The 17,948-nt window shown below is 39.5% G+C and overlaps 1 protein-coding gene across 1 annotated transcript in view; it reads left to right on the top strand.

The window, feature by feature from the left end:
* The window catches only part of HSPA4 (heat shock protein family A (Hsp70) member 4), a 35,162-nt gene that overhangs the window by 16,332 nt on the left and 882 nt on the right, over positions 1-17,948 (top strand). Inside the window, exons 7-17 of the mRNA XM_024213093.3 lie at positions 160-404; positions 1,704-1,780; positions 2,164-2,315; positions 3,506-3,612; positions 4,025-4,158; positions 4,742-4,923; positions 9,474-9,563; positions 11,104-11,256; positions 13,488-13,613; positions 16,028-16,135; positions 17,407-17,526. Coding sequence (XP_024068861.1) covers positions 160-404; positions 1,704-1,780; positions 2,164-2,315; positions 3,506-3,612; positions 4,025-4,158; positions 4,742-4,923; positions 9,474-9,563; positions 11,104-11,256; positions 13,488-13,613; positions 16,028-16,135; positions 17,407-17,526 — 1,494 coding nt within the window. The remainder of the gene's footprint in view (positions 1-159; positions 405-1,703; positions 1,781-2,163; positions 2,316-3,505; positions 3,613-4,024; positions 4,159-4,741; positions 4,924-9,473; positions 9,564-11,103; positions 11,257-13,487; positions 13,614-16,027; positions 16,136-17,406; positions 17,527-17,948) is intronic.

The raw sequence follows: 17,948 nt of genomic DNA, 5'->3' as shown, positions 1-17,948 counted from the left end.
GGATTACGATGTCAAATATAAATTACTGGAACAAGCTATTCTGTGTGTTCAGACAAAGAAATTGCTTAACATGTATTGGTTACTATCAAGTTTTAGTGAGTAATCAGTAAATGGAACCATTTTCTTACTGAAATATTTTACTCCTTGCCTCGTTTTTAGGTTCTTGCTACAGCATTTGACACCACACTTGGTGGCAGGAAGTTCGATGAAATGTTAGTTAACTATTTTTGTGAAGAATTTGGGAAAAAATATAAATTGGACATCAAATCAAAGATTCGTCCATTGCTGAGACTATTTCAGGAGTGTGAGAAACTGAAGAAGCTGATGAGTGCTAATGCCTCTGATCTCCCAATGAACATAGAATGCTTCATGAATGATATTGATGTTTCTGGAACTATGAACAGGTATCTTCAGATTGCTTAGCATAAAGTCTGAGTTGATTTAAAAACTGCAAAAATAAGTAAATACAAATGTTTTGATCATCTTTGGTACATTTAGGTCACTGGTTCTAACTTGAGTTATTATCAACAGAGTACTGAACAATGACTCTTTAGTAGCCTACATGAATTAAAGCAGGTAGTCAGAGTTACTAGTGTCCCAATCAGTCTGACCATAGGTCACAGTGTGAATGGGAATAAGGATTGAACCATCTTCTTGCCCTTACAGGTGTCATGTTCACCTGTGTTCTAGTATTAGAACTAGTACAGTGTTATCTCCAGGGCAACATTCACAAACATTTCTGGGGAAATATGGGAGAAATATACATTGACTCTTTGTATGTTGTACATGTGATCACTAGGGGATTTGACCATTTGAATTACTAAACTGTTAATGTGGCACTTTCTAGATCACTGAAACTAGTTAAAAGAAGGATTTCATGTTGGCATTTAACAGGAAATAGGAAACTGAGGCTCTCACTTAAGGAACAACAAACTGGTACATAGCAGCATAGCTTATAAATAGCAATAGTTTAGACAATGAGCAGGAGAAGAGGGGAAATGACTAGTATACACTCTTTCATAGAGAGTGTCACTACTTTTGAGTTAGTAAGTTTCCCCATCTCTTGCCCTACATTCTGTAACAGAAGTTAAGAACAGCTTGTAAGCACTTAGTTAGAACCTAAGTTTGAACCTTGTTCATCAGCAGTAGTGAGCACTTATCTTCAGACTTCATGCTCCTTGGTGGCCTGTCAGAACCCAAATCTAGGGACCTCCAAATGCAAGGGAAGAGAGACATATTCAGTTTAGCATTTGATTGTTATTTTTTGGTGATGGTTGTAATTAATGCATGTAATTGCTATAAAAATGATATAATGTAAGTTCTTCAGGACAGGGACTATAAAAGGTGGCTGGAGTTGGAGGGATCATGGCAGAATAAGTATCATTTGTACATGGGACTCTCTCCAAAAGTATATACCAAAGTATCTTACTCTTGATGGGTTTTCTTTTTGGAATGGGTGTAGGGATGTTGTAAATCTCACACACTTGTATTGTGGAATATTCAGCCTTGTTTTCTTATACAAAAAATCGCTTAAGTGAAACACAAAACTTTATAAAATACTGAAGGATTCTGGATGGAGAAATAGAAAATTTACACTTTGCAAACTTAAAATTGTCTTTCAATTTCAGCTGCATACAGTTGTATTTTGCAGTTTAAATTTTTGTTCATGGGAGTCTAACTTGACATATGGCTTTTTCCAACAGGGGCAAATTTTTAGAGATGTGTGATGGTCTCTTAGCTAGAGTAGAACCACCTCTTCGCAGTGTTCTGGAACAAGCTAGTAAGTGTACATGCGTTCTCTTGACTACAATGCTTAATGGTATACATACAGGAGAAAAATATATCCCTGGTTTTAGCTTTCCTTAGACGTTTGCCAAATCTTAAATTAAATTTTGCACACTTAGTGTTATGTAGCACTTTAATTGCAAGTTGCATACAAATTGCCTTAAAATAATCCCTGTGTAAAATAAGATATTTTGATATCTGTGAGAGTACAAAACTTTTACTGGTGGCTAGAATAACTTTAAATAAAATTTCTAGAGATTTTATTGTAATCAAGTGCAATATCTTGTTCCTTGTTAAGAGGAATTAATTGCTGCTAATTTAGTGTAGGAATTTTCATATCACAAAGTTGCTAATGTATGTCTACTTTTTTTTTTTAAGAGTTAAAGAAGGAGGATATTTATGCAGTAGAAATAGTTGGTGGTACTACAAGAATCCCTGCTGTAAAGGAGAGAATCAGTAAATTTTTCGGTAAAGAAGTCAGTACAACTTTGAACGCAGATGAGGCCGTTGCACGAGGCTGTGCATTGCAGGTAAACAATTGCCTGTATGCTAGGGGTCTCCTGATTCTTTGTTGTTGAAGTCAATGAGCATTTAAGCCCAAGGGCATGTCTTGCTAGAGTATCAGGCATTGTGAAACTTATTTCACCTTTTGAAGTGCATATGTGTTGAAGTGATTTGATTCTACATTAAGAAGTAGGCAGTGGACAGGTGAGATTGACTCACTGCATAGACTGTTTATGTTGGCTGATCAACTGAGATGTCTGGCTGGGGCAGACAGCACAACCAACAACTTGGCATGGTCCTCTAGAGTTGGGTATATATTCCAGTTATGACTGGAAACAATAGATGCTATATAAATATGTAAAATATTAGATTATTTTTTCCACTGCAAGACTTTTACTGGTATCTTGGCAGATAGTTCTACAGAAGAATTTAGCTAACACTAAGAACAGGTTGACATTAAAAGTAATCATGAAATTAGGCAAAGCAAGATTACATTGCATTGTTGCTTAGTTCAATGTATTGCATATATTTTTATAGAAGTGAAACATAGTTCAAGTAAAGAATAAGATGACATGGCTTGACTTAAATTCTTGCAAATAAAAATTACATTGGTGTGACGCTTGCTATAGCCAATCCTGGAGCAGTGCTAAAGTCATTCGTAGAGTGACAAGTTTAAAGGTCCAATAACTTGTGTATTACCTGAGCTAGAAGCAAATACTATGTATTGTTTCAAGTGCTCACTAATTGTCATTTTTGACAACTGCCTTTTCAGCCATTAGTATAGTGTAAAACATCTGTTTCTAGTTCTAGCTATTCTCAAGAAAGGGCCTTTGCTTTAATTGTTGTATGGCACTTGAATACCATGGTGATATGCCCCTTACAAATCCCTGTTAATTTAAGGTTTTGACTCCTACATCATCTGTTAGCACTAAAAACATTTTATTGGAGCCATTAAAATATTCAGAACCAGAAAACTTGCCACCAGATGGTCTGGAATGAACTGGAGGAGAAATTTGATTCCCTTAGAATGAATACAAACAAAACATGACTGTCCCTGAAGTTGTCTGATAACTGTGCGCTAAACTATAGCAAAAGCACATGATTCCATCAGAACAGAAATAGGATATTTTAAAAATTTAGATGTCTTTAACTTGGAGTTAACATATTTGTAATAGTAATTAAACAAACTAAATTACCGTTCTGCTGTTTCTTATAGTGTGCTATTTTGTCCCCGGCTTTCAAAGTGAGAGAATTTTCTATCACAGATTTGGTACCGTACCCTATTTCTTTAAGATGGAATTCACCAGCAGAGGAAGGGTTAAGGTAAGAATTTAACACTACCAAAACTTTAACATGCCCTATAAAAGGCTCAAAACAGAAGCTGCCGAAACTTAAACCAGATGGACTCACTTATTGTGAAAGTTTTTAAAGCCTAAATGCCAAAACTTCAATTGCCACTCTTGTGGTGGTAACAGTAAAAAGCAATCTTTGTAGCTTTTGTCTAGTTAAATACTTCAGCTTTTTAAATACACCCATGCTTTAATTTGTATCATTGCTAATGAGCCTATGGTAAAATGCTGGTCAATGTAAAGCCATATGTTGTCCAGTAAACTTAAATTGTCACCTCTGTATCCACCTCTGTCAGGCATTTTAGTGCTTCTGTTAGGTCTTGCTGAATATTTCCCACTAGATGTTATAACAGCTACCTACTTTCTTACATCTTTCCCTTCCACAGTAACTGTGAAGTTTTCCCCAAGAATCATGCAGCTCCATTCTCCAAGGTCCTCTCATTCTTCAGAAGGGAGCCTTTCACTCTTGAGGCCTACTATACTTCTCCCAAGGAGTTGCCTTACCCAGATCCTGCTATAGGTATTTAACAAAGGGGAAGAAGAAATAAGAACTAATTCCATATAGTTAGAAAAGAACATTGGGTGGGGGTGGTGTGTTGTCAACTTTCTGATCTTGTAGGTTGGACTTTCCCATCTCACTTATTATGGTACTGATGGTGTGTTAGCACATTAGTATCTTTTGGATACATTTTTAGTATGACTCTGATTGGGTTTTAAATCCATGTGAGTGGAGAAGAAAATCCTAAACTCCCAAGCCACATTAATTGGTGTAGGAGAAACCTATGCCAAATGGAAAAAGATAGTTTCATATTTGGGAAAAGCTAAAGGTTTCCTAAAAGTACTCACAGCCATTTTTCCAAATGCCACATTTCCAAACTTTAAGTGTATCCAGGAAATAAGGGACAAACTGCAAAGCAGAGTAATGTTACTATGACTAATTGAATAAAATAAATCATTTGGTTCAGTTATTTTTGGCAAATGACTTCCACAACTGGATTTAATTGCAGTCTGTTATCAGCAATAGTCCGGATCTGCTAAATGTTCACACTTGATTATTTATCTTAAGTAAATATATCCTTTTTTTTCTCTTCTGGAATGTTTAGCTCAATTTTTGATTCAAAAGGTCATGCCACAAACAGATGGATCCAGTTCAAAAGTGAAGGTCAAAGTCAGAGTAAACATCCATGGTATTTTCAGTGTTTCCAGTGCATCTTTAGTAGAGGTTCACAAATCTGATGAGAATGAAGAGCCCATGGAAACAGACCAGCATGCGAAAGAGGAAGAGGTAATGCATTTTGTTGGTATGGAGGTCATCTAGGAAAGAACTTGGGACTGAGAACAAACTGATTGCTCATAATTTGGTCTCAGTTTCAGAAAAAAGCCAGGACTAGCGCATTAACCCTCTCAACCAGATCAAGTAACAATTGTAACCTTTCCACCCACATTGCTGCTTAGGCATCAGATGGATTTGAACACAGTGTATGAATGTTGCTTAATTAATCTAGATTATGATGCAAGTATTCAAATGTAATGCATTAGCCCTGACTTTTCCTGAAACTAGGGCCAAATTATAGGCAAGTCACAAGTGGATAGTTCTTTCCCAATTTGTGTACATCACAAAAATCACCACTCATTTGTCAGTCTCTGCCCAGGGAAAGCCCATGACTAAAGGACTGGGTTGGTGACACAGCTGTAGATTTAAGAATGTTGCTAAATACATAGGGAAGATAATACAGGGCTGTACCTTTATTTCATACTTAATAGTTCTGTATTTTGGGAATACCAGCCTTGCACAATGCTATTTCAGATGAGTTAGTAAACAAACAAACAAAAAAGACAAAACTAATGTCTTTAGTTTAAGGAACGGTATTTGGTAGCTTACAGGCAAAACTTGTTTTGTAAATGTAAACTTCCAAGTTTTTTTTGTTTTTGTTTTTTTCCCCCAAGGTTTTTTTGTTTTGATTTAAATGTTCTCCTGCAGTTTTTGTCACTCAAACACTTGTATCTGAGAATAATTGAAAATGAATGAAGGGCAAAAAGTAAACATGTATTTGGTAAATGCCAACAGTGTGCTTAGAGAGACAAAGTGGGTGAGGTAATCTTTTGTTGGACCAACTTCAGTTATGAAAATATCGTTGATGTATCCGGTATATCACTGGATTCTTGATGCATTTGTCCAGAAATTCTTCTTCAAGGTGGCCCGTGAAGAGGTTGGCATATAGGGGAGGTTGGTCCAATAAAAGATATTCCCTCACCCACTTTTTCTCTCTTAATATCCTTGGACTGACATGGCCACAACAACAGTGCATACAACAGTGTGCTTGGCACTTGTACATAAGAGTGAGTGAACTTGTCTAGAGGTACTTAGTCTAAATGGACAGACAGCGAAACAATGTATTGGGAGTACGATAGGGTGCTTCTGACTTCCAAGGCAACACACATAATACCCTCCAAATCAGCAGACCACACTGCCGTTGGTACTGATCCCTTGGCACTGACCCTAGCACCTGGTGCCTTGGTACTCAAAGCCTGGGCACTGAATGTCACTCACAGTAGCCCCAGTACTTTCCACCTCAGTGCTGACTGCCTTCCATCTCTGCACTGAAACTTCATATAGTGTCAAGTTACTTATTGGTGGACCTGGTACCATAGTCACTTCTACTCAAGAAACTGAGGTGCCTGCCAAACTACCAGTGTTGGAGGCACTGATGCATCAGGCTAGTGGCAGGACAGAGGAAGCCTTCCACTCCCTAAAAGATTCAAGGATGACTGTGCTCTTTGGGACTCTTATTTCCTGACCTCAAGGAGGAAGCAGACATGATAAATCATCTTTTTAGACGGTGCTCTTCTGTCCAGTGTTAGTCAGCTACAGAGATCCTTATAGCTGGTGAGGAAGAAACAAATTCCCCTAGTGACTACCCTCTGCCACTTCCTCCTGCCACCCTACAGTCTGGGGCTTCCATTAGGTAGCAGCTTTGATGCAAATGTCAAGAGCCTAATAGGACCAACAGAAATTTTTTGTTCTCACCCCCTGCATAAAACCTGTAAAAGTTTTAAGGCCTCCTGCAGTTATGTCACACAGCATGCCAGACTTCACCTATGCTCCATGAAAGGATGATTGAAATCAGGACATCCTACCCAGAGACAGCAGATGAACAGGGTCGTGGTACCACAAGAAATCCTCTCCAAATTAAACCGTGGAAAGACACTCTTCAAGTATGCAACAGAAAATCCTCCTCTACACTTTCCTACCAAGGCTCTGATGGATGCATCCACTCATTTAGATGGCCTTCAGATTAAAGGCCTGTGGTCCCCTCAGGAAGCTCTTCTCCACATAAACATCCTAGAGCTCAGGGCCATCAGTCTGTCATGCAAAGCGTTCCTGCCTCTTTTTCATGGTACAAGTGGGGACAGACAAAATCACAGCAATGCACATCAACAGTCAAGGGGGAGCAAGATCATCCGTACTCTGTCAGGAAACCATACATCTGTGGAATCAGTGCATTCTGAACCAAATCACAGCAGTGGCTCTGCACCTTCCTGGCCTTCAGAACACCTTGGCAAACCAGCTTAGTAGGCATTTCTATGACCATGAGTTATCTATAAGAGCATCCTTTGCAAATGGGGATTTCCAAAAGTAAATCCACTTACAACAGATAAGAACAAGTGTCAGATATTCTATTCCGGTGGGTGTGCAAGCTCAGGATTCCTAACAGATGCCTTCCTCATCCCTAGAACACTGGAGTTGATGTGTACCTTTCGACTGATCCCCATGATCCTGAGGGTCTTGAGAAAACAGGATGCACGGTACAGGACTGAAAGACCCAGCATGAGTTAGGCAGTTCTGGTATTAGGATCTGATGAATCTTTCAATGCAGCTCCCCAAAAACCTTAGCTGCTTTGACTGATAGTGTCCCAGAACAACTGCCAGGTCCTGCACTTGAACCCAGCATCATTGTACCTGACAGCCTTGGTACATCCACTGAAAGAGGCTATTCACAATGGTGTGCTCTAAAGCAAGAAATCCATAACCAGGCTGACTTACAAAGCTAAATGAAAGAGGTTTTCTATTTGGAAAGAAGGGAGAAAGGTGGTGCTGAAGTCCAAATCTCAGTGATACTGGACTGTTTCAGGGCTAGCAAACCATCTGGATTTTCTGTCCCTTCCATAAGGGTCCTTTTAGCAACAATATCTGCACAATGCCCCCTGATCCAGGGCCACACTGGATTTTCCCCGTCCTATAGCAGCAAGATTCCTGAAGGGCATCCTGCTTGTTTTCCCCCTAGTTTGGGAGTCATTCCTTCTTTGGACTTTGATACAGTTTTAGCAGAATTGATGAATGCCTTCTTTGAGCCCTTAGCAACCTGTTCTCTATACCACCTCTCAATGGAGGCTGTCTTTTTGGTAACCATTGTATGAGCTTAGGAGGGCAGGGGAGACTTGAATTCTCAATATACAGTATTTCATAAGGACAGGATTACTCTTAGACCTCCACCCTAGCTTTTACTAAAGAGTGTCTTAGAGTTCCATATAAAGCATTTCTAGTTTTTCGTTCCTAAACCTCTCAACCCCCAGAAGAATGTAGGCTTCACATGCTTAATGTAGTAAGAGCACTGAAAAATCATCCAGGAACATACTATTTGTAGTTGATGCTATGTTCTCTGTCCTCGTGGAGGTTATCCTAATGCAGGGGTTCTCAAACTTCATTGCACCATGACCCTCTTTGGACAATAAACATTACTATGCGACCTCAGGAGGGGGGACTGAAGCCTGAGCCAGCCCGGGCCCCTGGTGGTGGGTAAGCCAAAGGGCTTCAGCCCCAGGCAGGGGGCCTGAAACCTGAGTGCTGAAGCCCTCAGGCTTAGGTCCCAGCAAGTCTGGTGACCCCATTAAAATTGGCTCCCAACCCACAGTTTGAGAACAGTTGTCCTAGTGGGTCTCCGAGTAAAAGGAGATATGTTAGCCAAGATAGATCTACTTAGCCAATTGGAGCTCATTCCACTAGAGCTCAGGCAGCCTATGGCTGAGGAACATTCCTGTAGCAAATTTGTAGAGCAGCTATATGCAGCCTAAGCCACACCTAAAATGCCATTCCTTAATCGAGGCTTCCAGGCTGAATGCAGTAATTAAACCTGGTGGTAGTCATTATTTAAGTAGAATTCCTGTTTCCCACCTCCAAGCAATTAGACAACTGCTTAGTAGTCACCAAGAGTGGAATCTGTGTGGACAGTCGCTTGAAGAAAGAACAGTTATTTACCTACAGTAACTGTAGTTCTTGAGATGTGTTATCACAGATTCCACAACCAACCTTCCTTCCTTCCCCTTGGCTACAGAATCCTATTCCTAGGGGAGTCGGTATTGGTGAAGGAACTAAGAGACAGTTGGGCCCCCTGCCCTTTAAGCCCTTGAGTGGGGGGGTTCCAGGGCAGACCTGGCCTCAAGGTCACTCTTGGCCAAAACAATCCAGTCTCATGTGCATGTGTACAGAGCGTGGCATTTGTGTGGACAGCACATCTTGAAGAATTGCAGTTACTGTAGGATAAGTAACCATTGTTTTTAAAAACAAGTACAAAACAGTTGTGCTAATGTGTATTAGAAATCTCAGTATGGCAAATATTTATCAATAAAGGTTAGATGCAAAGGCTTAATTAACCCTGTTACATAGTTTCTAGCTTCACTTTAACTAAATTTAGATTTTCACTGCAGGACCTGAAGCGTACTAACTATACAATCACAGTGACCAGTCCAGAAGTTTAAATTGATTATACACTGGGTCATATAAAACTAAGTCTTTGAAACGTAGCTCTACATTTAAGTGTTTTCTTCTAATTTCAGAAGATGCAAGTAGACCAGGAGGAGCAACAAAAGAATGAAGAGCAGCCGCAAGCGCAAGCTGACAGTAAGGCAGAGTCTGAAGAAATGGAGGTACTAAGTGTATTTGATGTCTTATTGTTCGATTAGCTCATCTGGTTGGACCATTTTGCCTTCTGGAATGTTTGCTCTGTAATGTATAATCAGGACCCATTCTCCACCCCTTGCCACAGAACTAGGCTCGGGAAACTAAGCTTTCACTTAAAAGTATTCCTAGTTCTCCTAGTTGCGACTAGTGCCTTAAAAATACGAACAGAGCATAAATTGATGCAATGCTGTCTCCCTGAGACTGCAGAGAACTTGAAACAGTAACTCTGGGATTTGTGAACTGCCCCATTCATCTGAAAGGATTGTTCACGCCAAACACTAAACTGACTATTTAAATGTCAATGTTAACTCTAAGTGGTGATTGTTTAAGCAAAAATGTGCTTAGCCCAGTCTCAAGCTACACTCCTAGTACCAAATGCTCCCACTGTCTGCTACTCAGCTGCCAAAACCACAAATTTCCCCGAACAATTTGTACCAGGTAATTTTGCCTTCGATACAGAAATATGTGACATGTTTAAAACAGAAAATTTGGAGCAGCATAAAACTAACTTCAATTTTAAAATAAATAGCACAAGGCTATTGTATTGATTGCATTCAGTTCAATACAGTATTTAAACAAGTCTTCATTTTTAATAGAAGTGAAGCTGTTGCAGGGTTTCCTTACTACCAAGCTAGAAAGCTGCAAAATCTGTAGACTTTGTCACAGAATTTCAAAGCAGCTGAGAATTCCATTCAGAAGAAATGAAGCAGCACTGACTGATAATTTGCTCTAGTAACTTAAAATGTTAATAAACATAGTAATAAAAAAATTAAGACAAATGTGACTTGAATTGGGTGTCCCTTTAGTGTGGAGGTGGGCGAACTTTTTTGCCCGAGGGCCACATGTGGGCATGGAAATTGTATGGGGGCCATGAATGCTCACAAAATTGGGGGTTGGGGTGCCAGCCCTGGGGTGGGGCCAGAAATGAGAGGGCTGGAGCAGGAGGTTGTGCAGGTGGGGCGGGGGGCTCCAGCTGGTGGAGCGGGCCCTGGGGTGCAGGAGGGTGGGACCAAGGGGTTCGGAGGGCAGGAGGGGGATCAGGGCTTGGGCAGGGGGTTGGGGCGCTGGAGGGGGTCAGGGGTGCAGGCTCCGGGTGGCACTTACCTCAAGCAGCTCCCGGAAGCAGCAGCATGTCCCTCCTACGTGGAGGCGCAGCCAGGCGGCTCTGTGTGCTGCCCTGTCTGCAGGCGCCGCCCCTGCAGCTTCCATTGGCTATGGTTGCCGTCCAATGGGAGCTGCGGAGGCAGCACTTGTGGCAGCATGCAGAGCCTCCTGGATGCCCCTATGCGTAAGAGACGGAGGGGGGACATGCTGCTGCTTCTGGGAGCTGTGCGGAGCCACGGCACGTGCTGAGCGGAACAAGCTCCTGACCCCGCTCCCCGGCGGGAGCTCAAGGGCCAGATTAAAACATCTGAAGGGCCAGATGTGTCCCCCAGGACCATAGTTTGCCCACCCCTGCTTTAGTGACTATTGTGCTCTGAATGTTGGGTTTTTTTTTTAATGCAGACATCTCAGGCTGGATCAAAAGACAAGAAAATGGATCAACCTCCTCAAGCCAAGAAGGCTAAAGTAAAGACTAGTACAGTGGACCTTCCCATTGAGAATCAGTTGCTGTGGCAGATAGGGAAGGATATGCTGAACTTATTCATTGAGAATGAGGTAAAATAACTGATACTTTTACCTCTATCTAGGCCATAGTCTTACAAACATGGTCTGCACAGAGACTGCTGGTCACGACGTGCTGACTCTCCTCATTTCCAGCTGGAGAAAGGCAGGGGAGAGGGTGAGACGTTATGAACAGCAAAAGGAGACAGAATGGCTAACTTTCTCCAAGAAGGGCAAAACTAACTGCACTAAAGACAGCTAAAAATACACACCTTATCCTAATGAGCATCTACTATAACTTGATACAGGGATATTCTACAATTGCAAATAGGGAATACGGCTACATTTTAGAAAAATGGCTTTGTGAACTGACACTAAGTTTCTGAACCCATAACCTAGGTATTTATTACTGCACTCATGTTAGTTTCTGAGCACCTATCTAATGTCTTGCAAGTTAGTGTTTTCAGTGGAAAAATGTTAAAGGTATAAAAAATGCATTTAATGTTGGCCGGAATGGGACAATTTAATTATATAATACAAACTCCAAAAGAAAAGCTTGCAGTGCATTTTTTGCCACCAGAAACGGTATTTGGGGAGCTGTTAATAGGTCAGTTAATGAAGGCTGCTCACTTCAAATCACAAGACTTCAAAGTACATCTGAGACCTTCTTAAATGGTAAAAACACCACAGTCTGAGGTAACCAGTAGCTCCTTTTTCTTTACAATGGTGTAAAGAATTCAGTGTGATTAAAAAAAAATCCTGTGCACACTGTTTACAGCAGCTAAATTTTTCTGATTCGTATTGATTATGTTCTTTATTTCAGTAGTACTGGATTGCTTTATAGACTTCTTGTTTATTCTGAAGCTCTTGTCACCTGCTCCAATCAAAGTCAATCCATCTGGTTCCCTGAATGTCTGCTACTAAATCATTGGTATCTCTTCAGATGGCCATAGCTAGAGCACTTGTCCTCCAACTACGTGGGCAATTCAGATTGTATTGGCCTGGGAATTCTTGCTATGTTAGTCAGTCTTAAAACTGGAAAACTAGGGTACCAAATTTTCAGTTGGATCAGTATGCCGCTTAAATTGAATTCTGTGTTTAAAAGTAATGGTTTTACTGTGGTTTACTGTGGTTATTCAGCTTTCTGAGACTGTAAATTTTTTTTAAGCCAGGGATTGTCACCACAGCAAGCAACACAATGAGTTCTCAATCCTGACTGGGGACTCTACATTCCACTGTAATACTAATAATACAGCCTAGCCTGTAGGTGTCATTGTCGTCTTAAGCGAGATGTCTGATATGGAATTTGTTCACCACCACCTTCCATCTTTCACAGTTGCAGCAAAGTTGTAAAACTGTATCTCATTGAAATACAAGTCCATATGGCAATGTTTCTTATGTAGCAGCCTCTTTATCCTCTTCCTGATTTGCCTGTGATCTTGCTTGATAGTTTGAGTGCTTGAAGTGAGTTGTTCTATGAGCGACAAGCAATGTGTTGGCTTGCTGCTGAAATCTAAGGACACTGGGTTGGCAGACGCACGTGCTGCTGTGCTAGTTTTTTCACTGGCTCAGGAAGTGTTGACTTTGCAAAGGGTTGGAGAATGGGGGAGAATTTCTGGAGTCTACTGGCTGGTGGGAGGGGTCAGTCCCAGCCACCTGAAACATTTCCTTTCTCCCTTTCAGGATATAAGTCCTACTTACACTTGGTACTCATCCTCCCTCAGCAGAGGAAACAGAGCAGGATGATAGCACTCTGATCACCAAAAAGTACTTCCTTTCCAAACAATAGGAGAATTGTGTTCTCTGCATCTCTCCCTTGGAGATATCAAAGCAGAATGAAAGTGCCCAAGTAATGCAAAGAAGTCTAATTAGCAGCTTCAGAATTGGATTTGGCTCCTAAAGTCTAGGTTACCTTTACATAGGCATCTCTAACTAAAAATACAGCAATCCTTATGGAAAGCAAGTTTCTTCTCAAGGAACCAGCAAGCAGGAGAATAAAATCATTCATCAATTAAAATTTAAGCTTAGATGGCACAGATACCCTAAAGGCTGACATCAATCTGCTTCTCAATGGCTGTTGTAGTATGGGCAGATGAGCTTAAAAATGCATTTCCCCACAAAAATACTCAATTGAAATTGTCTCTATCCTGATGGCTTCATTCATCTCAGATGCATCCATGCATTTGTTTATACTTGCTCCTCAGTATGTTGTCTCTAATGCTATTATAAAAATTTTAATTGAGTTCTAATTCTTGAGTAAGATTGAACTAATTTCTTTTCTGCAGGGTAAAATGATCATGCAGGATAAACTGGAGAAAGAGCGGAATGATGCCAAGAATGCAGTGGAGGAATATGTGTATGATATGAGAGACAAGCTCTGTGGCTTGTATGAGAAATTCGTTAGTGAAGATGTAAGTATCGCCAATTTGACTAATACCTTTTTTGTTCTTTGTGGTCTAAAATTTCAGGTCTCTTCTGTTAACAGTCTTTAAACCAAGGGTGTCAAACACCCTGGATGTGTTTGTGGCCTGCATGTTACATTCAGAAATGTAACTTTCATTTTTTAAGAAAAGTAACTTTCTAGTCCTCATGGTTATGAGAATAAACATTCCAAACATGAGACCAAGTATAAACTGATAATGCCTTTCTTAGTTTGCAAACTACCTGAGATAAGAACTCGTGTCAACTCCTCTGCCCTACATTAATCTCAGGGAAATGTTAATTCTAGAACCCAAATGATAACACTTTAAAAAGTTAATATTTGCATTAATTAGTGATCATTCCCAGGTGAAATGGAGAAAGGAGTTGAAACAAAGCTCAAAGGAATGAGAATGGGGAGTACTTTATTGTCATGGTCAGCCTCACTTGGTGGATAAAATAATCTCGTTTTTAGGACCACTGTTTTTTTTACCCTTGATCTCAATGCAAATCTCCCACAAGTTCTGCTGTGAATTCAAAGATTCCAAGGCCAGAAAGGACAATTGTGATAATTTAGAACTTCCCCCAAAATAATTCCTAGAGTATATCTTTTAGAAAAAATTCAGTGATGGAGAATCCACCACAACCCTTGGTAAACTGTTCTAATGGTTAATTACTCTCACCATTAAAAATGTACACCTTATTTCCTGTCTGAATTTGTCTGGCTTCAACTTCCAGCCATTGGATTATGTTATAGCTTTTTCTGATAGATTGAAGAGCCCATTATAAATATCTACATGGAGAACAAATATTTAATAGACTGTAATTAAGCCCCTTCGTTTTCAGTTTAAATTGATTTTTACTGAAAAAATCCCAGGTTTTACAAAAAAGTATGTTTTTTCCAATTTCACTCTACTTTTGTATCATTCAAATATATAAAAAAAACTTGTTTTATTAGGAAAATACAATACATTGCATGAGATATATGTATTACGATAATACATTAGTCTGTGTGTATATGCAAAGCTGCCTGTTAAAGTAAGACTATGTATTGGGGATCTAGAAGATATACATATACACAATAAAAAGGCGCACACACACATAAGCTCTGAAGTGCATGCACATCTGAACGTACTGATAAATCTCACGTACACATTTCAAGATATTAGCAGATAACAGTTTAAAGATTTGACACTAAAAGGGGAAGAAAATGAAAATCTGTATCAGAATGTGTTTCAGAACACAAGGGAAGTATTCAAAAGTTCAAAAACGAGAAAAGGATGAAGCTGAGAGTATGCGCTGCAAATGGTGTGGTCCAATTATTTAATGTAAATATTATTGGCTAATAGTTCTAAGTCTGCAACAGTACCTGGTTTATTCAAATGAAAAGTTTTTATTTGGGGATTAGAGATGTATTGTTTTCTTAAACTCAGAGGTGGCATTGTGTTTTGAGTTTTTAGTTCTGCAGCAAACCACATTGAATTCTATTCATCAGAGCATTAATCTACTGAATACTTTGCCCCCGTCTTTCCGTCCACCAAAATAACCCCCAAAATTTACCCAGAATTTTTTTTGCATGATTTTCATCTGTTTTTGTTGTAGTAATAAACACCAATAAATTCCTGAAAAAATTAAATAAAATAAAAACTGAAAATGAAGGGCTCTAACTGTTGGTCACCCCTTAACCTTTTCTTTGTTAAACCAAATAGATTGAGTTCTTTGAATCTATCTTGTTTTTTATTGTTTTATAATTCTTGTGGCTTTTCTCTGAACCCTCTCCAATATATTAACGTCCTTCTTGAATTGTGGGCACCAGAACTGGAAACAATATTCCAGTAGCAGTTGGAACAGTTAAATCACCTCTCTATTACTCAAAATTCCCATTTATGCTCTCCAGGATTGTTGGCTCCTTTGACCACAGCCAATTGAAGGTATCCGTTCTTAAATTTATGTTCCAGCCCACAAATGAGAATAGAATTCAGCCCTTGTCATAGATTGACATCCCTTGCTCTATGATCTGTCTTACAATAAGGCTAGGTGTACACTAGAAACTTTTGCTGGTAAAATAACATTAGGGGTGTGATATTTTTTTTGCATTTCTATACCAGCAAAAGCTCTAGTGTAGATGGCAGTTATACCGGAAAACAGGCTTGTGCCAGTATAGTTGGGCTGGCAAACCCTTTCTAGGGTAGACAAGGCCTCAGTTTAAAAAAATAAAAAATAAATTCTACTCCAACACTTCAAGCTTTTTTTAAAGAAAATATTTAAGTTCTAACAGACCAGACAAAATGTCCGTCATGTTTCAGGAAAGAGTATCCAAATGACACCAGATGTTTATCACTTTTGTTTTATGGGAGATGATCTCTAAATTCAGTATTCAATTCCTATTGGTTGTTTCTGGTCTCAGGATAGAAATAGTTTCACTTTGAAACTGGAAGACACTGAAAATTGGCTGTATGAAGATGGTGAAGACCAACCCAAACAAGTTTACATTGATAAACTAACTGAACTCAAGGTAAGTGGCACTTCCGCACTGTAACTGTCATCTTCAAGCCTCAATTGAATTTAGTACACTTAAGCTATAAATCAGGCCCTAATGAACAATAAATTATTTAAATAAGTTGGGAGGTGGTGGTGCTTGCAAACATGAAGAAAATAATTTAAGAGCATAGGCAGGAGAAGCTTTTAATTGAGCCTAAAGTGAAAGGAAATGCTAGTGATGCGAGTGCTGCATTGTGTAGGCTTTTATCTTTCTCCTGAATCTCTTTGGAGAGGGAAGGAAAGGTAGATGTGAGAATTGCTACTTGCTCTTAAAAGGCAACATAGGTGACCTATAACCGGAAAACGGTTTTATACAAATGAGCTTTAAAGTTATGGAAGACTAATTTTGGAGGGTAGAAGAAAACTACCTTGCCATGTGATTTAATCCTAATGTTAGTCAAACTTAATCTCCTGTGCAGTTTATCTAAAGTAAATTGCAAGTAAAAGGATAGCTATATTCTGTATTGGCAGCAGGGGAGAAGATGCTGTAATGTCTTTAGCTGGAATACTAGTGAATTTGAAAGCATTCTGTAATTTATTATGAAAAGGTATAATGAACTATTTTAATGTTTTTGAATAAGATAAACTTGTAATTAGTCTTGGCAAACCTTCCCCAGTGTGGCTTTTGTTTTGATTTATAAAATATTTTAATATGTGAATAAGTAGAGCCCTATACTTTCACTTGACAATAGTGATGAAATACACACAATACCAGTATTTGACAAAATGTGGGACATGCCCCATGAGGTGGACATTAAAGTGAAGTAGGGAACTTTTAGTGCACACCGGCAGGGTCTACACAGATCAGATAATGTGCAACATGTTAGTATGCTATAGAAATCACACCCCTTTAGTGCACATTGCTGCTTCGTGTACACAAGCCTTGAGTTGGCAGAGAGCATGAAACAATAGTTCAGAGACATGAATTGCCTCTTACACTTCACTTTGTGCTAACTAGAATGCCAGTGATAATCTAAATGTCAATAGTTAACTTTCACTTCCCATCAAAGCATGTAAGAAAGGGGAGGAAGCAGCATATTATGAAGAGCTACAATATGGATATGCCTTCAACGACACATGGCAGGGTTGGAGGAGGGTGAGAGACTAATTTCATTTTCCTAAAATGGGAGGAGGGGACTCAGCTTTCAAAAGTTGGGAAACACTGCCCTGTATTAAAAAGTTACTGTAGGTACAATACAGTGCTGTGTTTAAAATTTCAGTAAACTGTTCTGTCCTTTATTTCAGTCTCTGGGTCAGCCTATTCAGGCACGGTTTCAAGAATCAGAGGAAAGACCAAAAGCATTTGAGGATCTGGGGAAGCAAATACAACAGTATATGAAAGTTATTCATGCATTCAAAGCAAAGGTATCTTCAGTTTTTCAAATGTTTTGCTGATGATTATAAGGAAGTGTTGAAAAGCTATCTTGGATTTCTTCTTTCCACCTTTTTTCAGTATAAGATGTGGTGGGAATGGCCAACAAATAATGCAGTCTCCTGGTTTGGGAAGCAGTGGCAGGAATTAACTTCTCAATACTTAATGTTGACTTTCTTTCTTACGAATAAAACTAGGACTCTTGTATGTTCATATAATTGGAATGATGACTGCCAGTGATGCTTGTAAACCAGCTTTCTCCCAGACAAGTTCCCTCCACTGGGGGAAATCACAGAGCATTATGAAGTTCTGTGGCTGCCAGCTCTCTTCCATTTGACCATACTCAGAATGGTACAATGGGCTGCTCAGCAAAATTGTTTGCCCAGCTAAGTGTAAAATAAAGTTTCCCTTTGGG

Source organism: Terrapene carolina, unplaced genomic scaffold (genome assembly GCF_002925995.2).
Source record: "Terrapene carolina triunguis isolate 2854851 unplaced genomic scaffold, T_m_triunguis-2.0 Scaffold629, whole genome shotgun sequence".
Classification (NCBI taxonomy): Eukaryota; Metazoa; Chordata; order Testudines; family Emydidae; genus Terrapene; species Terrapene triunguis.
This window is presented reverse-complemented; position numbering and strand designations above follow the sequence as displayed.